The 25,577-nt window shown below is 40.6% G+C and overlaps 1 protein-coding gene across 4 annotated transcripts in view; it reads left to right on the forward strand.

Annotated features, from left to right (window-relative positions):
• Positions 1–1,205: 1,205 nt before the first annotated feature.
• Positions 1,206–25,577, forward strand: part of SEC24D (SEC24 homolog D, COPII coat complex component) — a 113,058-nt gene continuing 88,686 nt past the window's right edge. Inside the window, exons 1-6 of one of the 4 annotated variants that reach the window (XM_050792335.1) lie at positions 1,206–1,616; positions 6,434–6,592; positions 14,739–14,868; positions 21,950–22,098; positions 23,644–23,919; positions 24,211–24,341. In XM_050792335.1, coding sequence (XP_050648292.1) covers positions 6,475–6,592; positions 14,739–14,868; positions 21,950–22,098; positions 23,644–23,919; positions 24,211–24,341 — 804 coding nt within the window. In that variant the 5' untranslated portion in view covers positions 1,206–1,616; positions 6,434–6,474. Of the gene's footprint in view, positions 1,617–3,968; positions 4,224–6,433; positions 6,593–14,738; positions 14,869–21,949; positions 22,099–23,643; positions 23,920–24,210; positions 24,342–25,577 lie in introns of those variants that run through there. The other 3 variants (XM_050792337.1, XM_050792338.1, XM_050792336.1) reach the window with 3 other exon arrangements.

The raw sequence follows: 25,577 nt of genomic DNA on the forward strand, positions 1-25,577 counted from the left end.
AAAAATGCTGACTTCATTAACTCCACCAAGTGCAGTCATTGAAAAAATAATCCACTGTGTCATTCCCATGCTTAAATTGTTTCATTCCCTTTCCAGTGCCTTTGAGGGATCCATGAGCTACCCTACCCTACCTGCCTAATCTCATTTCCTTTAGAAACCCAGATCCAAGCTGTACGGGAATTTTAGCACCTCTAAATGCCCTATGTTCCTCATCTTCCTCAACTCACTCATGCTATTCCCTGCTGCTCTTCACCCTTTTTTTTGGCCTTATTACTGTCCTCGGGTCCTCAGCTCAGGTGCCACCTCCACCAGGGAGATGTCACTCATTTTCCAAATCTGGGTTAAGTGTCCCTTCTTACATGTTCTCATGGCAACCTGTGTCTCCTCATAGAATGAAAATGAACTATATTGTAATTGTACATCCTGCCAGACCAGGGGGCAGCAAACTTTTTTCTGTAAATGGCCAGATAATATGTATTTTAGGTTTTGCAGGCCTTGTGGTCTCTGTCATAACTACTTTAACATTTACAGTACAAAAACAACCACAGAATATATGATAATAGAAAAGCATGGCTGTGTTCCAAGAGAACTCATTTATGGCCACTGAAATTTGAATTTCACATAATTTTCATGTGTCACAAAATATTAAAAAAACTTCAACTATGCAAAACTAAAAATGCCATTCTTAGCTCGAAGGCTGTACAAAAACAGGTGGGCGGGCCAAATATAGTGTATAGGCTGCCACTGGCTGATCGTTGCACTATTCCATGAGCTTCTGACAGCCAGGGCAGTGTCTCATCTGACTCTGTATTCACAGTTCTTAGTACAGTATCCAGTTTATAGTAGGTGCTTAATAAACATTTGTTGAATAAGTAAAACTTGCACAGCTAGTAGTAAGTGATAGTGTCAGGATTTAAACCTGAGTCAATTTGAGTTAGCAGTGTGATGTCTCACTGTCCACTTTGTGATTGAAGCTGTATGTGACGTAGCATACTTAGAGCATGATATTTGAGATATCAAAAAAGTAATTCTAGAAGCACCTTGGGTATTACTTGAACTCTTTCATTACTGTTATTAGCTGCTACTCAGCCTACCTTACCATGTGCCCTTTCCATCACCCCCATGTAACTTGACCTTATTTACTCCATTTCCAGGTATTTAAAATAGTCCAGGATTCGGCCACTTAAATTTTTTTTTTTTAAATAAAGCTTCTTCCAACTGTTTTCAGCTTTAGAAGCAGAAACCTCCAAACTTTGTAAGTTACATAAATGCTTAGAGCATCATAACCTTCAAAAGGTTGCCAATTAGAAGAAATCTTAAGCATTGTCAGGAAATTCCTTCTCTCTATATACAGTCTTATGCATAGTTGACTCTCTTCTTTTTTTCCCTTTAAAAGTTGGAACATAGAACATAGAACTCCAGTACATGGGCATTGTGAGGTCCTTGTGACCTCATCTTTCAAACAGGATATGGTTACCTGGGAAACTAAGTTAATTACATATGGAACATCAGAGGTTAAGCTCAGGTGGCAACAGGATGGGTCAGATCAAGGAAGACTGAGACTCCGCGCCAACCCTCAGGGCTGCTGAAGGCCAGGGACCCAATCACAGGAAAAGGTTAGGAGTTCATCACCTAAGGCATGGGCACTTGGGGACAGGACAAGAGAAGCAGGATGCAAACCAGAAGCCCATTTCATTTAAAAAAGAGATTGGTGACAAGTAACTCCAACTGTTGGTGGAACTATGCAGTCAGTTAATATTTATTTGAGAACTTGAATATAAGGCAGTCACAGGAGAAAAAGGCAGAACCAGTTAAAAGAGAACAGCAAATCAGAGTATCAGAAGGTAAAAAGCATAGGGAGGTTTGGCCAGGCACGGTGGCTCATGCCTGTAACCCCAGCACTTTGGGAGGCCGAGGTGGGCAGATCACGAGGTCAGGAGTTCAAGATCAGCCTAACCAACATGGTGAAATCCTGTCTCTATTTAAAAATACAAAAAATTAGCCGGGCGTGGTGGTGCACGCCTGTAATCCCAGCTACTCAGGAGGCTGAGGCAGGAGAATCATTTGAACCCGGGAGGTGGAGGTTGCAGTGAGCCAAGATTGCGCCACTGCACTCCAGTCTGGTGACAGAGCGAGACTCCGTCTCAAAAAAAAAAAGCATAGGGAAGTGAAAAGAGCTTTGGAATTGGAAGGGATGACTTCCAACTAGCTATAAATGACTAGTAAGTCATTTAAATTTTCTCAATAAACCTGTCTATTAATCTATTAGATGATTAAATTGAATTCAGTTCTCACTGAATATTGAGTTGAATACTCATATCTCTAAAGTCCCTTCCAGCTTTAACATTGAGGAATTAAAAACTGTTTTAGAATTGAAACCACAAATTGTCCTGGTTTCAGACAAGTTTGGTACCTGAGCAGGAGGTAAGGAAGTATTTACAATTCAAATGTAGTGGTTTTATAGGAGTAACAAGTCAGGCAGGTCATCACATGGTGTGACTGTTTCTGACTTTACTCTCTCCTATCTTTGTATCATAGCTTCACTCGCTCCTTGTAATGTAGCTGTTATATGACAACTTCTTTCACTGCTTTTACAAGCTGTACTGCTTCAACACTGGCCAAAACTTCCTAAACTTCCACCAAACATTTTCATCACATTGAGAATACAAGAAACAATTTGAAACAAAATTTTCAGTGTGGTTTTTCAAACCTGATCAGTGTTGAAGCTGGATGTAGGCAGGATATCTCACCTTAAAATCTTTTTTTCTTTTTCTTGAGACAGGGTCTCACTCTGTTGCTCAGGCTGGAATGCAGTGGTGTGATCATAGCTCACTGCCTCCTGGCCTCAAGCAATCCTCCCTGCTTGGCCACCCAAAGTGCTCGGATGACAGGTGTGAGCCACTGTGCCTTGCCACATGCCTTAAAAACTTATAAGAGTGTGAAAAAGGGACCATAAATTTTTATGGCTAGAATGACTTAAAATTCCTGCACAATTCAAGTAGCATTTCAGGAGTAGCAACATCCCCACGAACGCTTTTACCTAGGCAGTTCATCAGTAAAGGTATTTGTCAAATAGCTTTCTTGTAGCTCAGAAGAAAGTACATGTTAAAAACAACAACACCGGGCTGGTTTTTACTTTGTAAGTTTGAGCAAAGTGGTAGCTATACCAAACCCGGGGGTGGCTGAATGTCTATTTAGCAGTGAAAGATGATGGGAAACCAGCCAGATGGTCCTGATTTTAGGGTGAAATAGAGAGGTAAGCTCCAGATCTCATATAGGTTGCCTTTATTTCTGAGCGGGTTGTCTCAGGACGGTGAGCTAAACACTGGGTGCTTTTACAGGCAGAGATTCCTGTTTGGGGCTGGGATCAGCCATCCTACTTCACAAACAAGGAATATGCGGACGAAGGAGTATACAGAACGCTAACAACCCCAATATCAATGGAAACCCCACTTCCCAAACTTTTCCTTTGGGACATCTCCCCCATCCCCCACTCCTCCCGTGTTACACGTTGCCAGGCTGCTTTGAGCGTTCCTTCCTCTGTAGTGCATTGCACGGATACGTCATCAAATGTGCGTGTACACGTGCCAGATTCGCCTTTAAACGGTAATTTCCTCTAGGTCCAGATCGTGTACTTTCCTGTATGTAACGGTAGTGCAGTACCTGAACTATTAGTTATTTAAGTAATACGTAATGAATGAAGAGCTTAAAAAACTGCAACCTGTTGATGGAAGAATGAATGAACGCGCTCCCCTCCTTCCTACCCGGCTGCGCGGAGAAAATACGGTTCTGATTTAGCCACGACGTTAAAGGCTTTGACCTGTAGGGGGAGGGGAAGGAAAGAAAAGACGGGAAAAAGAAAACCAAAAAACAAAAAAACCGGAAAAAGGCAAAAAGCGAAAAGGGGGAGGTCGCTCGGCCTCTCGCTGGGCCAGTCCGGTGGCCCCGCCCCGCAGCGGCCGGTAGCTGTGCGCGTGCGCAGGCGGGAGCGCGGCAGCGGGTCCAAGCCCGGCGCTGGGGGCGCGCAGCCGGGAGAGGGTTTGACGTGGCAGTTCCCAGCCCAGCTGCAACTCCGAGCGTGAGACCAGGCTGAGGGGACGCCGGTCGGGTAAGAGGCTCGGGGGAGAAGCGGCCGCAGCGGGAGCCGGGCCACCGAGGGCTGCCGGCAGTAGACGCAGAGCCGCCGGCGCTCCGAAGCCCGCGGGGTGCGGGAGCGGGAGCAGGTAAAGCCTCGCACCCGCGGACGCGCTCAGGCGGGACAGCCCCTGCCCAGGCACAGCGGAGCGGGTTGCCGCGCCCGGCCCGGGGACAAGGCGGGAGACCGGGTGCTCACCTGAGGCAGGGGCGGCGGGAGAAGACCTCATTCTTTTTTCCTTTAGCCTTTTAGTGCAGTTTAATAGTGGGGCGGGCGGGATGGGGGAGAAGGAGGTGGGCGTGGGCATTTTTTACCCGCCCCCACCTTTTGCCTTGGGATGCAGGAACTGCCTAGTTAGGATCCTCAGTGACCACCATTCGAATGTCATTGCCAGCGGTTTTCTCGTCTCCTTATCAACTTTATTTCCTTTTTTGAAGGAAGGGAATGTTGGATGTATTCATGGTGAAAATGGCAACTATATCTTGAAGCTTCGGGACATCCGAATAGTGAAACTGATCTGGCCAAATACGAACTTGTTCCAGGGTTAGAAGTGCACCTTGGCTAGAGTTGCTGGGTGACAGTGAGCCAGGGGGCCGTTCTGGGATTGGGGCTCCCCAGATTTTGATCCTAGGCCTGCTTATGCCAAGTGTCTTTCTGCCATGTCGCCGCTTGAAGCTGAGTCAGGTTTCTTTAACTTGGTGCTCTGTGTGAGGAAGTTTGACGTGGCAAACTGGGTAGCGTGAGGAAGCTGATTCCTCTCAGTACCAGTTCAGAGGGACCTGGCTGCTTCCTGTTCTTTGGAGTGACCATCTCAGCCTCTCTTTTCTGTCACTCAGCAACAGGCTGCTACTTAGGTGTGTTCGTGCCGACTTCCTAAGTGCTCTTGCTTGGTTGGATGAGCTTGACCAAAGCTCAGGCTGCCACGTCTCTCTCTGCTAAGTGGGCGGAGGAAAAAAGGATTGTCAGGAACAAAGTGGACCAGAAGGCCTTTGCCTGCCTCTCTCCTCCTTTTCAGTTCTCCTCTTCCCAGAAGGAAGTGATCTCACAGTATTTTTACATGGTTGCTTTTATTTTGGAAACTTATAGTTTAATATGGAAACAAAATCAAATCACAAATTTTAGGCTTCACATTTTAAATTTGAGATGTTATTTCTTGAGTATAGACAGATTCTAAGTCTTAGCAGGTACCACCGATCTCTTATCTTCAATTGTAGCAAATAAAAGAACAAAAGGAAGAATATACCTGTATGGGGCAAATAAACTGGAGATAAATTGTAGAATCAGTGGAAATCTGAAAAGGCTTCATTTCCTAAAAGAAGGAACTGAGGCTTAGAGAGGTTCTTCAGCTCATTCCATGTCACACAGTTAAATGGCAGATATAGAATGAAAACCCACTTCTCTTGCCAGGATTCAAAGCATTTTCTGCCATATTAAAAATTTTTTTTTTTAAATCATCAGTCCTATGAAAATCTCTTTTTTTGTTAAAACCTGGAAAAAATGGAAAATTTAAAGCAAAATTGGGTTCTGATTAGAATCAAGATTAAAAAAAAGAATAAAGATGAGTCTGTTATATTTGTGATGTGTGTGCCTACACACTTACAAAATTACACTTTTTTTCCTTAGTCCCTTAAATATAGGTGCATATGTTCTTAGAGATGTGATATCATTTAAATTAGAAAGAAATTCTGTCGCCTTTGAAAAACCACTGACAATACTCAAGTGGATATAGTGACCACCTGGCTTGGTCTAATTATGACTCATAAAATAAGCCTATTATCAACTTTATCTGTTGCTATGTTTGTTGGACTATGATTTCTCTTTGTCCTAATGACTAGATTAAAATAACTAATTAGAGGAGCACTAAAAAGACATAAGTCATAAAACATCTAATTGCAGACTACTGGCAGTTATGGTGGTCAGTCAGTTGAATGGCATGGTGTGCTCTGTGCTGAAATGTGACCATGGAAACCAAAAGCACAAAATCATAGGAACACTTATGAGAGACTATCTGCAAAATGCTTCAGGCTTCCCTTAAAAAAGTGGTTGGGAGCTGTTATTCAGGTCTCATGCTTGAGAATTTGCCCAGAATTATTGAAGTGATTTACTGAATTTCAGAGAGCTATGGTTAGACTCTTTTTAGGGGATAATGATGCATTGTATAATACAAAGGTTTCTCATGTACCTGATAATTGTACTTTTCTTCAAACCATCATAAACATGTATTAACAGTGTTTATATTTTTAATAGCTTTAAGTGACAAACTCTCTTGGTAACATGTTTCTTGTTTCTCTGTTGCAGAGTTCTTTTGTAGATTTATCCTTTGGAATGATATTTTCATAATGAGTCAACAAGGTTACGTGGCTACACCCCCATATTCTCAGCCTCAGCCTGGAATAGGCCTTTCTCCACCTCATTATGGGCACTATGGGGATCCGTCGCACACAGCATCTCCAACAGGTAAAGTGTGTTATTTTGACTTGTATGTGATTATTTAGTTCTCAGGCTCAGAGATGTAAGATGTTCTGAAAGAGGAGATTTGAAAGCATTGAATGATCATTATATAATGAAATGGCTTGAGATTACAGGATCATTTGGAAAAGGCTCTCATAGCAGAACTCTACATCACTAGTTTGGTTATTGCATGGAATACAAGTTTGGTTTTTAAATATAGACTAAAACAAACACTTCCTGTTTTATTTTTACTGTGAGTCTTGTTCTTGCTGTTAATTAGTGGTGTAAGGTTATTGTAAACATTGAATAAAAAAAGAATTAAATTTATAAATGAATTAAATTTATGTATCCTTGTCTAGGATTGGCCCTAGATTAATCTGCCCATCAGTTATATGTGAGGATAATTCTTTGTACAATTCTTTATACAAATGGACCTTGTATAAATCAATGAGTAACTCTCAGGACTCACTGGAACTAGCTCAGATATCTGGGATCCAGGCTGTGCCAGGTAGAATGTATATAGTGCAAAGTCAGCAAGGGGTAAGGACTCCCTGTAGTGGGGCTTGATGTTAGCAGCCACACAGAGTATGCTGCAGAAGATGCTCTGAGATTGTGAATTACCTGTGGAAAGTCACTCTTATGATTTATTCCTCCCCAGATTTTAAAGATGTCCCGATGAAGCCTCCCTCTTCTTGTTCAGGACAGTCCTCTCCAGAATGTTTATAATCTTGCCTTACTGGATCCTGTAGAAACCATTAACCCCTCCACTTTCTATCTGGTGGTTCATTTCTCCTCAGCATTTATTTATGAAGATAATTATAAATTATTCTTTTTTTATGATATATCGAAGTCTGGCCCTAAAAGCTTTCCCTGTACTGTCTTATTTAATCCTCATACAGTGCTATGCAGTAAGTTATTTTTGCAGGTAAAAAAACTGAATGTCTGGTGTCGTGGTGTCATGTGACTTGTCTAAGGTCACAGATAGCAAGTAGTAGCACTAGGATTCATACCCACATCTCTCAAGAAGACAAAAAACAAACTGCATATACACCTAAGTATAACACTTTGTATTGTTCACCCTTCCCTCTTCACAGGCATCTTCTTGAGAAAGTACTCACTATGCTTGGTGATCTCCACCTTTATCTCTCCTTCCCTCCATGGCTCAGCATAGTTTATACTCCATAGTTTGTCACCCCATCCACACTTCCACTTCCCTCACCAGGACTATCGGTGTCCTATTTCTCAAGCAGAAGACATTGCGCTGTCTGTCCTCTTTTGTATTTGACACTGTTTACCACTCTCATTTTTATGAAACTCTTTTCTCCTTTGGTTTCAACGACACTATCCTTTTGTTGTTTTTTGAGGTGGAGTCTCCCTCTGTCCACCAGGCTGGGGTGTAGTGGTGCGATCTCAGTTCACTGCAACCTCCGCCTCCTAGGTTCTAGTGATTCTCCTGCCTCAGCCTCCTGAGTAGCTGGGATTACAGGCGCCCACCATCATGCCCGGGTAATTTTTGTATTTTTAGTAGAGATGGGGTTTCACCATGTTGGCCAGGCTTGTCTTGAACTCCTGACCTCAAGTGATCCATCTGCCTCCGCCTCCCAAAGTGCTGGGATTATAGGTGTAAACCATTGTGCCTGTTTTTTTTGGTCGCTTTCTGGACATTTCTTTGGAAGGGGTTCTACATGACCCTTAAGTGTTGCTGCTTCTCCCTCCATGTTCCATCTTCACCACTGTTCTCCCACTCTGTAGATTTTTCCCTAAGCTGGATCATTCACGGAAAGTGCTTGTCTCTCAGATCTATTTCTCCAGCCCAGATGCCTCTCCTAAGCTCTAGGCCAGGGGTATCCAGTCTTTTGGCTTTCCTGGGCCACACTGGGAGAAGAATTGTCATGGACCACACATAAAGTACACTAACAATAGCTGATGAGCTGAAAAAAAAAAAAAATCAAAAAGATCTCATAATGGTTTAAGAAAGTTTTCAAATTTGTATTGGGCCACATTCAAAACTGTCCTGGCCACATGTGGGCCATGGGTTGGAAGAGCTTGCTCTAGACCCATATTTCCAGTTGTCCACCTTTGTTGAGGCATGTCACAATCACCATACCCAAAACAATTCCATATTCATTGTGGAAGCCTATGTTTTCTGGCATTTCAGATCTCACTCATTAGCATCATTTATTTGGTGATCTACACCAGAAACTTTATTTAAAACAAAAACAAAAACAAAAACAAACTTGGTAGGGCGTGGTGGCTCATGCCTGTAATCCTAGCACTTTGGGAGACCAAGACAAGTGGATCAGTTAAGGCCTGGAGTTTGAGACTGACCTGGCCAACATGGTGAATCCCAGTCTCTACTAAAAAAATAGAAAAAAAAAAATTTGCTAGGCGTAGTGGCACATGCTTGTAATCTCAGCTATTTGGGAGGCTAAGGCATGAGAATCTCTTGAACCAGGGAGATGGAGGTTGCAGTAAGCCAAGATCATGCCACTGCACTCTAGCCTGGGGAACAGAGTGAGACTCAAACAAACAAACACACAAAAACACCTCTCCCTTGTTTTTACCTCCTCCAATGCAATTGGTCTCCCAAATCTTTTTGGAGTGATTGTAAACAGGTTTCCTACCTGCTTTCTCCTTTCCATTCTCCTGTTACTCTTTTTGTTCAATCCATCCATCTCTCACATGGATTACTAAAATGATCTTGTAACTATTATCCCTGTCTCCAATACTGCCTTTTTCCAAACCATCAACTCCTGAGCCAGAGGGATTTTTTTATACCATGCAAATCTAATTTGAATTCTACTTTTGTGTTCTAATACTTTTGTAGGCCTCTATACTATTTGCCATACTGTGTTATAATAGATGTTCCTATAGTAGATGTTCCTGGAGCAGAGAAGGCACTCATGACTGCTTTAAAAAAATTTTTTTTAATTGGCAAATAAAAAACTATATATACATACATATTATGTACAACATATTGTTTTGAAATATGTATACAGTGGAATGGTTAAATTGAGCTAATTATAAATGTTTATTCAATGAAGTGAATGACAAACTGTAGCACTCATTAGCAAAACACTCTGGTATTTACCAATATTAAATTAAATTAAATTAATTTATTTATTTGAGACAGGGTTTTGCTCTCTTGCCGAGTTTCCGAGTAGCTGGTAGAGATGAGATCTCCCTGTGTTTCTCAGGCTGGTCTTGAACTCCTCAGCTCAAGTGATCCTCTCGCCTTGGCCTGCAAAGTGCTGATATTATAGGAGTTAGCCTCGGCACCTGGCCTTACCAGTATTTTTAAAAGCTGTCTTTGTTGGATTAAATCCTTCACACTTTAATTTAAACTGATTTCTCCTTACTTAATGGATATTAAATATCAGATGAATAACCAGGCTATTATACTCTCTGCAAATATACCTTTCTATGCATATTATGGTGTTTTGGTTTAATTATTTAGGACTTTCACTAAATTACCCCATCTCTTGTATCTCTGATTATACTGTGCTGAATAACCTTAGATACCTTAATCTTCAGTCTTCATGTGTCTTGTCTAACCTTTTAGTGATCCTTTTATTGGTCTCCTGACAGACACAAGCAAACTTGTTGTGATTCCTTAAAATATCTGTTCCACTGTAGATCTGGCCAGTGCTAACTCTTGCTTTGTGTTGCTCACATTATCATATCTCCATTTATGCCTATTCATTGTGGTTTTGTAAAGCTAGTGCTGTATACTAACACTTTTTTTTTTTAAGGGACAGGGTCTTGCTTTGTTACTCAGGCTGGATTACAGTGACGAGATTATAGCTCACTGCAGCCTTGAACTCCCGGGCTCAAATGATCCTCCTGCCCCAGATTCCAAAGTGGCTATTACTATAGGTGTGCTCCACCATGCCGAGCTAATTTTAAATTTTTTTTTTTAAAGATGGGGTCTCACTATGTTGCCCAGTGCTGTCTTGATCTCCTGGCCTCAAGGCATCCTCCTGCCTTGGCCTCCCAAAGTGCTGAAATTACAGACATGAGCCACTGCACCCAGCCACAAATTTAACAGATTTATTTGATGAACAAAATAATTGTGGTAATATGACATTGAATAAAATAAGCCTAATCTCAGTCCTCATAGTGTTTACTTAGTGAGAAATGCACTAAATAAATTAACAATGACAATTTTGGGGGGAAGTACTATTATAAAGGAAGTAGAGGGTGGTATGGAAACACGCGGCAGGGGCGCCTGAACAAGACGTAGGGTGGAAGGGCTCCTTCCTGGAGGGAATGCCTTGAAACATGAGTGAGAATTGGCCAGGTCAGGAGGCAGTTTGCTGGGATTGGAAGGCGGTACTTTTCAGGACCTGCAAGACATTTGGCATGGCTGGGGAGTAGCATGGGAACTGTGAGAGATGCCACTGGTGGGGAAATGTGGGATCATTTTAAGGAATTTAGACTTTATTGTAAGGGCAGTAGAGTGCCACTGAAGTGATTTAATCTGGGAAGGGTCACAATCCAATGTATGTACATTTTAGAAAGCTACATAGCACATTAGTAAGTGTGGAGAAGTAGTTACAGCTGGGCGTACTGCTCTCTGCAGCAGGGTTTTTCAACTTCAGCACTATTGACATTTGGGGCCAACGAATTCTTTGTTGGGGGAGGGTAGCAGGGTGCCATCCTGTGCCTTGTGGGATATTTGGTAGCATCCTTGGTCTCTATCCACTGGATGCCAGTAGTACCTCCCCCAACCTTCTGGGAGTTGTGGCAACCAAAAATGTCCCAGACATTGCCAGATGTCCTATTTTAGGGACAAAATCGCCCTTGGTTGAGGACACTGGTCTGGAGACAGAGAGTTAAGAATTATTAATGTCCTATAACAAGGACAGGGGCTGTGGGGTGGTGATAGGGCTCCTAATAGTGAGCTTATATAGGTGCACCATCCAGCACGGTGCTTTAGGGACCATAGCCATTACAATTCTACCCATATAATAGGGAGCTTATCTTTGTTTATTTTAGATAAACATTTTTGCCCCCAACAAATGGCTTTTACTTTTGTTTTAGTTTGTCAGGTCCAGGACCAAATTCAAGGCATGCTTTTCTGTGATGTGGTTTGGTCAGTGTTCCTTTGCTGATAACAGTACCCTTTAGTGGAAAGGGATTTGTTAAAGGGTATCAGGAAGGAAACAAAACATCAGAAAAAGGCAGAGAACCAGACTTGGGAGTATGTGGTCCATGAAGGTGAACATTCCCCATGCAGGACCATTCCACCAGAAGTCACCACCTTTCTCCCCCAGGAGAATCATCTCTGCCACCAGGCTGACCAGAGTCTCCCAGAGGTGTGCTGCTTTGCTGAATTTAGAGCACAAGGCAAAACAAATTGTAAGGCAGTCTAGGAATTTTCACTTTTCCACCTCAAGACGGTGTATTAATATTAATAGAAAAGCAAGTAAGAAGGGGATTGGAATTGTTGAGTTTACTGGTCTATAGTATCTGCCACTGTATTAGAGACCAACTTGTGATCTTAGATTTTTTTTTTTGGTGGAGTTTGTCTAAGAACAGCTTATTCTCATTGCATGGTGTTCCTTTCCTATTAAAATTCTCATACTGCTCTATAAAGAACCTGATTCTCTTTGTGTTTGAGTACTTTTGAAAATGCCAATAACATGGCTGGGGGAAGACTATGACTTTGCAGATATCAATGATACTGACTTCCCTTTGCCCTGGGGGTGGAGTGCAAGTGACACATAGGACTTTGCAGTCTGACCCCAGCCAACCTGGACAGCCTCCACTCTGGCTACTTTCCCTCCCAGCCTCTCCACACCAAGCCTTTCCCCTGTCCTGATTGTGCCATCTCTGTCATGTCTTTGCTCAAGCTTTGCCTTCTAACTAGAATCCCTTCTTATCCTGTCTTCTATATGAAGAAAACTGCTTCTCCTTCAAGATTCAGCTCAAGCAGTCCTTCTTTGAACTCTTCTCAATTCCCCCTGGAAGAGTTAGGTAGTCTCTCTGCATATTGTAACAGTCATCACAAGACATTGTAATGATTTGTTTACATGGTTGTCTCTTCTCTCAAATGGCTCAAAGGCACCTTAAGTGTATGTTGAATAATAATGAGAATGATTTGAGAATGCCACAGAATGATTTGAATCATTGTCATAGAGTTGATTCCCAAACAAAAGAGAGAGCACAGTAAGATTGATGTATAAATTCTGCTTGCATCTATCAGAGCTGTTTTTTTTTTTTAATTCTCTAGACATGTTTATAGGGGTTTTCGCGAAAATTGCTATTATCCTACTTATTTTTTAAAAGGGGGAAATATTTTTGGAGAGCCGGGAGGCAAATAAGAAAAAGAAAAAAAAAAAAAAAAAAAAGAAGACTGAAGTTGAAAATATATTAATGCTACTGTTGTGAATTGCCTACATTTGTCCAAAATAATGTTTTTAAAATGAAAATATAAATGTGTTTGTAATTATGGTGCATATGCTTTGTTAGAATAAAAATGCTTAAGAAAAGAGAGCAGGGGCTATGGCCAGGGAAGATGAAACAGCTGTTTTGAAAACTGCCATATCCATTGCTTCATTTAATTCTCAGAACAATCCTTGGAGCTAGGGAATATTATTGCCATGACATGGGATTACAAGTTGAAGCTCTGAAAAATAAAATATCTTATCAGAGTCATAAATTCAAAGTTGTCTGTGACTGCAAGTCTCATGTTTTTCTAACTTTGCTGGGTTTGGGGTTTAGAACTTTGTATTAAAATGTAGTGTTATAAGGATAATATTTATTGAAAATAATGGTATATGAATTTGCTAAGTAAAACTATATAGAATTAATATAAAAATGTCCTCAGTTTAAGGAATCCTATTTTAAGAGAAGAAACCTTGTAAAAGTTTCAGTATTATTCATGAAGACTGGCACTTCTGTGGATACCTGTCATTTTAGATTATGCAAACATCTGAAAGCATTCTCTCGAAAGCAATTATGACAATATAAGAAACTCTTCCTGGGTGACTACACGTCATCAGTCAATTCCTTTCTATCCAAGGGAATAAACTTTCTATCTGAGGGAATAAAGGAAACGTTAATATGAAATACCACGACGAAGTGAAAGCGGGGAGTGCACAGCAGGCAGCTAGGTGGTCATCGAAGACCTTGCCAGAGAGCAGGGTATGGTCAAAAGTAAATTGAATAAGTGAAAACAAGCAAGTGGAGAGAGCAGATAGAAGAATTGAAGTTTTTCTCTTTTTTTCTTTCTAGAAACTAGAAGAGGTCTCAGGTAATCTAGTCTAAGACTTTCATTTTGCAGGAAGAAAACTGAGGTCCTTAAAGATAAGCTTCTTGCCCAGGGTCATACAACTAATAAGTAACCATGTGGGGCCTTGAACTGCTCTAATCCAAGCCTAGTGATTTCTCTCCTCTATTGCAATTTCTCGAGAAGAATAGACAGAAATGTCTGAAGACAGTTCCAAAGAGAAGTCTTTAAAGGTCTCTATTTGAGAAGAGCTGCTAATAAATGAAAAGAGTCATTCCCAGAAGCATTCATTAATTGCATGTGGTCCCATATTTTGTCTGAGCAAGCATGATGAGTCTGACTCTCAGTGAGCAGTCCCCCAGCTGTTTATCATCCAGCTATTTAGGATCCTGGAAAAATTATTAAGCTCTGAAGGAAGTGCTCAGGATTTTTAGAAAGATAGACCCTACTCCCCATCTGCTTTTGTTGTGCTGTAAGTCAAAGGCATTTCTAGTGTTCTCCCCCATGCCCCATTTAGTTATAGTTAGAATGCTCTACCATGACCCTTCCTGCTTTTTCCAGGTTTATTTCTGATATCTAACTGCCGTTTTTCATTGCGCGTTCTAGTATTCTTTGCGTGATAGTGTGCTTTATCAAATGCCTCTGTCATATGCAAATTTATTTTTTTCTGTTTTAGTTTCTGTTTAGTGATAAAATGGTTCCCTTCTTTTCTGCTCTTTCATCATTATGATAGTCAAATACTCATGCCAGAGCCTGGTATTGACAGGTCTGTAGGTGATGGTTAAGCTTGAAAGAGATTTTGTTCTAATCCATTTATTTCCCTCCTCCTCCACCTAGTTTTCATTTTTAACCTAATGACTTTGCTTCATCTCTCTTTGTACTTTAATGCACTTCTAAATTCATGCCCCTCTCTTGCAGGTATGATGAAGCCAGCAGGGCCTTTGGGGGTCACTGCCACTGGGGGAATGTTGCCTCCGGGTCCTCCACCTCCTGGGCCCCATCAGTTTGGTCAGAATGGAGCTCATGCTGCTGGTCACCCTCAACAAAGGTGAGCTAGGTAGATTCCAGCCTTCGTTTGTATATTCAACTAATATGATTTCAGAAATACCTTCTAAGCTTATATGTTTATTGGTTGAAAGTTTGACTAAAATGTCTACATCCCTGAAAGGATCTATTAGATAACTGCCCTAGGAAACAAAGCAATAGGAAAAGTTATGGCTGGGCATGGTGGTTCACGGCTGTAATCCCAGCACTTTGAGGGGTTGAGTTGAGCAGATGGCTTGAGCCCAGGAGTTTGAGACCAGCCTAGGCAACGTAGTGAGACCCCGTGTCTACAAAAATAGAAAAAATTAGCCGGCCTGGTGGCGCATGCTTGTAGTCCTAGCTACTGGAGAGGTTGAGATGGGAGGATCCTGTAAGCCCGGGAAGTCAAGGCTGCAGCGAGCTATGACTGTGCCATTGCACTCCAGCCTGGGCAACACAGTGAGACCCTGTCTCAAAAAAAAAAACAAGAAAAGTTATGAAGGAAAAAGACAATATTAGTAGGTATTTTAAAATGTATCAAAAAGTACTTGTGTCAGTACCATACATTTTAGTTTTGAGTTATGTTCAGTTTGTTTTAGAATTTCATGTCAATTTCTAATTCCTTTAGATGCCCACGGCCTATATTCTTGAATAAAATTTTAAATCATTCTATTTTCTTGGATCCTTCACAGAACTGAGCTTAGTGCCAATGGGTGCTTAATAAATGTTTTAAAATTAAATCAGATTGTTGCCAATGGTAAAGTCTAGGAGCTTGATGTGGAAGGCACACAGATGCCAGTGAGGGATTCTCAAAAGGCAGAGCTGTAGTAAAAACAACACAGGAAATAAATCTTGTGTTTGTGTTTATAATAAATTGAGGGAGAGAAAAGTTGGAAGCAGGCCTGGAGAAGCCAAGATGTATGAAATATTTAGAGCCTGCAGCCCACTAGGGACTAGTCCCTGGGAAAGAAGCCAGCATCAAACCTTCCTTGTTAGAAATCCCATTATTGTTTATCCGGTGAGGTGTAGCTGCCGAGAACCTGTGCCACGCCAGTGCCAAGCCACAGGCAGTGTTTGCTTTGGAGTTTCTCCAAGGATTACCCAGAGGCTTCATTTCTCAGATTCCTTCCCAGGTAGCAAGGTTTGGGGGTGGGGAGGGGTGGGCAGTAACCCCTAGATGTGACTCTAGACCCTCCTAATGGTGAAGCCTTTTAGTCATGGTCTTTCATGAAGCCTATAGTCCTCCATAATAGGAAAACTCCCTCCGGGATTTTTTTAAGTCATCAGGTTAATTCTCCTACAGGGCATTTGTGAGTTTGGCACTTGCTGGCTCTTGTTTGTCATGATAACATTTGCCGGTTGAAATGGTAGCTATGGGATGCTTTGGGTAGGTCATTAAGTGTGATAGTAGTTTAAGCTTAGAGCAAGAAGTCAAAGGGCCTTACTCGGGACTTGACCCTACTGCCCTGAGTCTCAGAAGAGTGATAGAAAGGCAAGAGAGGAAGAGCAAAAAGACGGAGAAGCAAGATGCCTCTTCTGGTTCAAGCAGTTTACCACCTGTGGACACTGGTGAAGTTCCTTGGCCATGCCCGTCCTCATTTTCCTTACTTGTAAAATGAGGATATAGAACTCTCAGTCCAGAAGTAAAGGGGAGAAGACCTAGAAAAATTCATCATTACTGGGTGTGGTGGTTCACGTCTGTAATCCCAACACTCTGGGAGGCTGACACGAGAGGATCGCCTGAGCCCAGGAGTTCGAGACAGCCTGGGCAACATGATGAGACCCCATCACTACAAAAAATTTAAAAAATTAGCCAAGCATGGTGGCATGCACCTGTGGTCCCAGCTACTTCAGAGGCTGAGGTGAGAGGATAGCTTGAGGCCAGGAGGTCAAGGCTGAAGTGAACTGTGTTTGTGCTATTATACTCCAGCCTGGGCGACAGAGGGAGACCCTGTCTCAAGGAATGAAAAAAAAAAAAAAAAAAATTATTGTTGTGAACTTCCAGGCATCTCAGATTTTTTTTTTTTTTTAAAAGAAATACAGAGATTGAACAGCTGGTTTCAAGTTTAGAAAAATGTTTTGGTCACTGGTATTAGCCTGGAATTGATTTTGTTTTGTTTATTGCCATTTATTTCACTTGAGTAGGTTGCTTAGGAGTGAGTAAACCATAGACTTTGCCATCAAGCAGGCCCTAACTTTGTGATTGTGAGCCCAGCACAGGGTCTGGCCCAGTGAAGAGCGGAGGACTCTAGAGTCAGGACATGTTTGCTTATCTTGGCCTAGACGGTTACTAGCTAGATAAGTTACCTAACCTCTATGTGCCTCGGTTTGCTCATGACGATTTTAACAATAATACATGGTTTTGAGGATTTTAATGATTAACGCATGCAGAGTACCTTTCCCAGTGCACAGTGCCCATGGACTCAACACCTTAGCATTTGTCAGTATCATTTCCATTGGCTGAAAAGTCCACTGTTTATAACATGTCCATCCTTAGAGCTCAATGTAGTTACTCATGACAGCTCAGGAATCTCTTGACAGCTTAAAGAAGCTGCTTTTATGGTGATTCCTAGGGAAGTACTGACAGATTTTACTCCCTGTCTTCTACTGTTCACTTACTACAACTTGCATACTGGATTGAAGGTTAGAATTGGGGTTAAAAAGTGAAAAAGTCAGGGAAAAGTGTAGTATTTCAGGCTGAGCCTTCCTGCTGCCTTGCCCTCATGGGACACGATTCTGTGAATGTAGCGCAATGCAAGGGTAAAGTGCACCGTGATTGTGCAGGTGAATCACACCAGTCTGATGACAGAGGCTGTCAAAGAGCATAGATGGCATATGACTTTTCAATGGGAATTCCAGCATTTTATCTGTGTCATTTGTACTTAGTATACCAAAGAAATATTTTAATTTTACTGTTTCTAAATTATCAAATAGAAACAAGATATAAAAAAGTTACTACGTTGATTTGAGTTTAACATATAAAATTTTTATGTTTAAAATACTGCTATTTTAAATATAATGTTTTATAAAATTTAAAAGTCGTACCTAGTTATTTGTCTTTTTGATTTGACTGAGGAAGAATAAATGTCTTAAACTTGGCAAGCAGTGCTAAAGTTATCTACATAGAGTTACTACTGGGTAGGATATTAAATAAAATCTGCAACCTAAAAATCAGTGTTTTAAATTATAAGATAAAAATTCAATCAATCAATTGTAAGTGATGTATTCTGATGAAGAAACAGTGAATTTGAGGGAACAGGGGACCCATCTTCCCAAATTGAAGCTGATATGTGTGAATCTACTAAGAAATTGATTGCAACAAAAGATGAAGGAGCAATAAAAATATGAGAAGTAGTTGTTTTTTCTTCAATTTTATTTAATGTGGGAAACGATGCTAGGATGTGGTGGAACTTTCATTTTTTCTACTCTATGGGCTAGGTATTCAAAATTCTGATTTTGTTTCAATCAGATTTTGAAAAATTTGGCATCTTAATTCCACATACAAACTTCAGCATACATCTCATTTCTTGAGCAATTTGTTGCAAACTTGAAAATGGGAAGTGTTTGAAGTTGAACAGGCCACAGAAAACGGAGTCAACTCTACAGAGGATTAGGATTAAATCGAGGCTAAATTTTCAGGTTTTATTAATAATCTGGTAGTAATTATTTATTGAATTCTTTCTGATGGTGAATCTGCCCTTCTCTGACATTCAGTGAAACAGTAAATTAAAATACATACTTGACATTCAATGAAACCGTAAATTAAAATATATAATTGAATGTTTTTCAGTCTAGAGCCGTGTTAAATAAAGGCAGTCAACATGAGAAACATTTATTTAACTCTGTATGGTTCTTCATTTTAACATTATAGCAAAAAAGAAAAAAAAGGGATCATTCCATTTTACTTGCTCTTTTTCAGAATTTGAAAGCTTCGAGCTACAGAGATTAAGTGGCTTAGCTATAGTGGTACACCAGGTTTCTGTGCTATGGCAGGAGGACTTGGATTCCCACCTCTGCTTTGTACGACATGCTATGTGATTTTGAATAAAGCAATGAAGCTAAAAAATATGGGCGGGGCGCTGTGGCTCACGCCTGTAATCCCAGCACTTTGGGAGGCTGAGGTGGGCGGATCACGAGGTCCAGAGATTGAGACCATCCTAGCCAACATGGTGAAACCCTGTCTCCCCTGTCTCTACTAAAAGTACAAAAATTAGCTGGGCGTGGTGGTGCGTGCCTGTAATTCCAGCTACTCGGAAGGCTGAGGTAGGAGAATCACTTGAACCCGGGAGGCGGAGGTTGCAGCTGAGATCTTGCCATTGCATTCCAGCCTGGGCGACAAGAATGAAACTCCATCTCAAAAAAAAAAAAAAAATTAAATTAAACAAATTTGTATATTTAAGATGTTCTTTCATCGCTTTCCTCATTTATGTGAGGGTTTTGTTAGCCATTTAATACTATTCTGTTTATTTTAAAATTGATAATAATTGCTTTTAAAAACCAAATCTATTTAAAACTTACCATATTTAAGTTGGTCAGAAAGAAATAATATGTTTGTGAATTTCTGAAACCTAACTCCTGGGCTATATGTTAGGCACTGAATGATAAGTAGGCATTTATGGATTGAAAGTAATAACTGATGGTTATACAGTCTCTCATTCTCTATTTTAAATCCTTAAATCCTTAACTTTTGTTAAGTTAAAAAAAAATACTTGAAGCTGCTTGTGTTATAACTCCTGTTTGAAATATATTTTGTCCTACCTGTATTGTAAAAACAAAAAATGATTCACGGAATTGTATATTTAAAAGTATTAACATTTATGAAACACCTTTGACATTGTTTTGGGGGGCTTTTTTCTCCATATAAATGCAGCATCCCCAGTTTCTGCTTATCAAATCCAAAGTGTGTAACCGTACCTCACTGCATCCATGAATACATTCTGTAGTACATGTGTATTCTGCCTGTGTGTAATTACTTCATTTATTCCCTATGACAAAGTTTTTTGGCTGTTGGTTTGTTTTGAGACGGAGTCTCGCTCTGTCGCCCAGGCTGGAGTGCAGCGATGTGATCTTGGCTCACTGCAAGCTCTACCTCTGGGGTTCACGCCATTCTCCTGCCTCAGCCTCCCGAGCAGCTGGGGTTACAGGCACCCGCCACCACGCCCGGCTAATTTTTTGTATTTTTAGTAGAGATGAGGTTCCACCGTGTTAACCAGAATGATCTCGATCTCCTGACCTCGTGATCCACCTGCCTCAGCCTCCCAAAGGGCTGGGATTACAAGTGTGAGCCACCGCGCCTGGCGGACAAAGTTTTTTTAAAAGATGACAAAGTATTATTTCTTAAAAAGAAGAAATGTTTTTATCTTAGGAAACAATGGATTTACAAAACAGACCTTTAATATAATTCTTGAAATCATTTTTTTAGTGATCACAACATATTTTAAATGTGTCATGTGAGACTAGAATTAGATTTTTTGTGCTTGTGTGTCACCAGTATCATTAATTGATTAGAGATATAAAGAACACTTTTACTGTGAAAAGTTAATGTTTGTATTTTCTTTTATTCATTTTCTTCCAAAAAGTATTTAAGTCAAACGGTGCTTAGTCTAACTGTGTTGGGGTTTTTGGAAAATTTGACAGGAGAGAAATTGGATAGTTTTGTTTAACAATATTTTTGGGTTACAGTGTTATTCATTCAATCATTTCTAGATAATTTTCTGCTATAGGATAGCTTGTACTTGTGGGTACAATGGAAAGAGCATTTTCTTTCTTTCTTTTTTTTTCTTGCAACATGTATTTTATTAGGCAGGCTTTTCTGCATCATTACAGAAGAGTCCTAAATTACAAAGTCAATTCCAGCTTCCTATGAAACATAGACTGCAGAAATAAGCTGTTCAGAGGTATGAGTGGAAAAGAGCGTTTTCATCACTCACCTATTTATCTCAAAGTGTGAGATATTATTCTGCAAATATGCTAAATGTCGTTCACTCAGAGTAATGGTTGGAAGGTTAATTTTCTGTTTTGTTTGTAATAATCAATTTAAACATATGGAGAAAAATGACAACATAAAATTAGTGTGATGCTTTGAAAAGTGCACTCACTGAAGACCTGGAAGAACGCTGGTCCTAGTGTTGTCACAAATAAATTGTGAGACTTTAGGCAAGCAGTGGCTTCCCTCAGGCTCTGCTCCTAACCTCTCAATGGCAGTAGGAGGCAGAAGGCAAGATATGGGCCATGGGGAAATAGTTTCCAGTTTACAGAGAAATCGAAAGCAGAGTATACCATTTGGGAAAATTCAATTTTATTTAAAATTCATAAGAATTTATAATGTGACTCTCAGGCAGGCTTTAATCTCATTTGGCAGATTAACCATGCTAGGTACACTCTCCAGATAGCGGCCATTGTTTAATGCAGAACAAGAAAAAAATAAATGTCTAATAAGTTCAAGCTAAATCAAAGGTAAAGCATGATGTACTTTTTAGATTTTTTTTTTTTCTCTTTGGAACAGGGTCTGGCTCTGTTGCCAGGCTAGAGTGCAGTGGCGCAGTCTCAGCTCACTGTAGCCTTGACCTCCTGGGCTCAAGTGATCCTCTTACTTCAACTGTCCAAGTAGTGCCACCACTCCTGGTTAACTTTTTATTTTATTTTGTTTTATTTTTCGTAGAGACAGGGTCTCACTATGTTGCCCAGGCTGGTCTTGAATTCCTGGGCTCAAGTTGTCCTCCCACCTCAGCCTCCCAAAGTGCTAAGATTATAGGCGTGAGCCACTGCTTCTGGCTGTATTGTTTTCTTGATTTTCGTTCTACTGATGGTTAACTTTAGTATAGATAAGGCTCTGGTGGGCTCAGTTTCCCAAACTGATTTCCAGAACTGGTTTTATGCTCACAGTAGGATTTTTTTTTTCTATCTCGGTATGTTCAGCATGTAAGCATAAATATAAGATGATGCTACATGATCATATTGAGCTCACGTCAAGCTTAATTAAAGATTTAGTGTATAATATCAGTCATTTTCCTAGGCCCACTAGACAGGCTTATTTAATTACATTGTTGTATGTCATTTGCTTGAGATGCTGTGATACTGTTTAACATCCTGTTTTCCTTGCTCAGATTTCCAGGCCCTCCACCTGTCAACAATGTGGCATCCTCATATGCACCATACCAACCCTCTGCACAATCATCTTACCCAAGTCCTATGTCCACTTCATCTGTCACCCAGCTGGGCAGCCAGCTCAGTGCTATGCAGATCAACAGCTATGGTAATAGTTTTATTGTTAGTGTTTATTGACTGCCTTGTGTCCTGGTTATTTTTAATGAGAGAGGTTTTCTTCATTTTTAAAATAGATGTAACTAGGGCATACTGTGTTGAAGTAGTATTTGGACATTTTAATAATAAAGCATCTATCTTATGTAGGGCTATAGTTAATTGTTTTCTTGATCATGCTACCACTTATTTCAAGGTAATTGAAGGACCCTCAGAATACCTTCCATTCAATGATTGAACAATAAAAAAAGACAAAAAATCCTGACTTAATAAATAAGCATTAGAACAGTGAAATTATTTTAAGAAATAAAATAAGGATAATTTAAACCTTGTATTGTTTGTGATGGGGCCCCCAAATCAGAAATATAGTATTCATTGTTTCACAGTGCATTTTAATTATGTGTTTAGATCATGGAAAGAATGGAAGCTCAGATGTTGTGAGGCAGAAAAGAGAAGAATAAGAGAGGAAAGAGTCACAGTACTGAGATTTACATCAACAGAAATGCTGTATATCCTATGAGTCGTGGAAAGCTCCACTGTAATGACAGCACAGTTGGCCATTTATCTAGATGAAGAATATTTTCATGTTACTTAAAATTAGTTTTCTGAAGTGTGATTAAAACCCCTCTATTTTCTGTCTTTTACTCATTTCAAAATGGGTAAGTCTCCAAAGAAGCAACCCAGTTTCCCATAATCAGAGAAAGGAAACATAATCTGGTTTTACAGCTGTTTCCAATATGATTGGAGAGCATGTTGGTGGCCCTTCTCTTCTCTCTGGTTATTTCTACCTAATTCTGAAATTTGTTTGGTCAAGTCACGCACAGGATGCAAATAATTTATTGAATGTGCAATTTACCTGAGTAATGCTTGTTATGTAATAGAATTTTTATATGATTTTCTAGATTTTTGTACCAGATACAAATTCTTAAATTAATGCGTATATCATGTAATTACACAACTGAGTTAAAATTTATCCTATGAATTCCCTCACTTAAATTATAAATGTTGCTTTTACCTTTTAAAAATTTTCCAGACCAGGCATGGTGGCTCACACCTATAATCCCAGCACTTCAGGAGGCCAAGGAGGAAGTACTGCTTGAGCCCAGGAGTTTGAGACCAGCCTGAGCAACATCATGAGACCCCATCTCCACACACACACACACACAAAAAAAAGAAAATGAACTTGGCATGGTGGTGTGTGCCTGTAGTCTTAGCTACTTGGGAGGCTGAGGTGGGAGGATCACTGGAGCCCTGGATGTTGAGGCTACAGTGATCCATTATCTTGCCATTGCATTGCAGCCTCAGTGACAGAGCAAGACCCTGTCCTAAAAAAAAAATCCCAGTTGTGTAAAATAGTATTTGTTCTGTTTTCTGAATGAAGATTTCAATTTGTGGCAAAAAAAAAAACCCCAAACATGTATTTCTAAGGGTGTCCTCTTGCTTTATGTCAGGAAAACAAGCATCTCTGTCGTGTACTTTGCAGAAGTCAGAGAGTTGAGAAATGTGGTATTTAAGTGGGCTGGTCTTCTTTCTCACGCAGGTTCAGGCATGGCTCCTCCAAGCCAGGGACCCCCTGGCCCTCTGTCAGCCACATCAGTGCAGACTCCTCCACGACCTCCACAGCCATCCATTTTGCAACCTGGATCTCAAGTTCTTCCACCACCACCCACCACACTCAATGGTCCTGGTGCCTCACCTTTGCTTCCACCAATGTACAGGCCAGACGGGCTCTCTGGGCCTCCTCCTCCAAATTCTCAGTACCAGCCCCCACCTCTTCCAGGCCAGACCCTGGGTGCTGGATATCCTCCACAGCAGGGTAAGGTAGACAGGGTGCAGGGAAATGCTTTGGGTTACCCGGGGGAACCCTTAACTGAAAATCAGCTTTGTTCCTATGTTACTAGGTATTTATCACTTACTTTTAAGAAATGGTAGTGTTTGAAGAGTTTTGGCAAGAGCAAAGAAATGGGGAACCACATTCATAATTGACTCCTTGCCTTTTTTAATAAGATGAAAAATACAACATGCTTGACTGAACAGCATAATATCGTCACAAGTCTTACATGCTGGATTTGGGATGATAGTCATTTCTCTTTAAATTTTTTCCAAGCAGCCAACTCTGGCCCCCAGATGGCAGGCGCCCAACTTTCTTACCCGGGAGGCTTCCCCGGAGGTCCTGCACAGCTGGCTGGTCCACCACAGCCCCAGAAGAAGCTGGATCCTGATTCTATCCCTAGCCCAGTAAGTGTTCTACTCACTCTCAGAGTCTCACTCACAAAGGAAGCATCCATTTTTCTCAGCAACTCGTCAGTTTGTTAGCATTTATCCTGTTCATTATCTTAGAAGTTAGGAGATACTCATCACATAGAGGGAAGGCTTCCTTCCTTATATGTGTGTATGGGGGGAGGTATGCTAGGGTTATGGGCATACTAAAGGTCTCCATGAAAGAGCAGCCTATGTTGGCTTTTTTTTTTTTTGGTGTCGTATAAACTGGGCAGTGTCTATAATGTTTACATTGACATATTTTGCCAGTATCTATTGCTATGTAATGAGTAATTAATAGACTATATCCTGTAGAAACATGCTATTTTAGATAACTAAAGGATCCTTTTCAATAAGAGAAACCCATAGAGACTGAAAGTATATTTTACATCTTGCACATTAAAAAAAACAAAATTTGTTTATGTAAAGTTAGAACTAAACTCTTCACTCAGGTGATTTTTTTGTAGGGTTACTCTTGAATAATTTTATCAGTCAAGCTTTACAAGGCTATTCTGCATAGCAAACAATCCCCAACTTTGCTTACAACTGCAAAGATGTATTATTCACTTAGCTTACATGTAGGCCGCAGCAACTGCAGATTGGCTTTAGGCTTTGCTTCATCCGTCCTTATTCCAGAATCCAGAGTGAAGAGGCATCCACTACTGAGGACATGCTATTTTGTGGCAGAGGGAGGAAACAGCTGGCCAAAATGTGCAACAGCTCTTAAAGCTTCCACTCATGTGTGGCATGTGTTATAACCACTCATGTGCCCTTGGCTGAAGCACGTCATAAAACAAAGCCCAATGTCAATGGGGCAGGGAAGCTGCCAATTTTATGGCATTGGGATATAAAATCCTTTTGGAATAATAATGAAATCGGCTACAGTTAGTTTTGTGTCTTTGAATAGATTCTGTAAACATAAGTAGAAGAAGTTAGAAATAAACTAAGGAGCACAAAAAGCTACCATATTAGCTAACTTTTGCTGTGTAACAAACTGCTACAAAACAGTAGCTTAGCACTACTAGTTAATTAATTAATTAATTAATTAATTAATTTGTTATTATACTTTAAGTTCTAGGGTACATGTGTACAACGTGCAGGTTTGTTACATATGTATACATGTGCCATGTTGGTGTGCTGCACCCATTAACTTGTCATTTGCATTACGTATATCTCCTAATGGTATCCCTCTCCCCTCCCACAACCCCACAACAG

This window comes from Macaca thibetana, chromosome 5 (assembly GCF_024542745.1).
Source record: "Macaca thibetana thibetana isolate TM-01 chromosome 5, ASM2454274v1, whole genome shotgun sequence".
NCBI lineage: Eukaryota > Metazoa > Chordata > Mammalia > Primates > Cercopithecidae > Macaca > Macaca thibetana.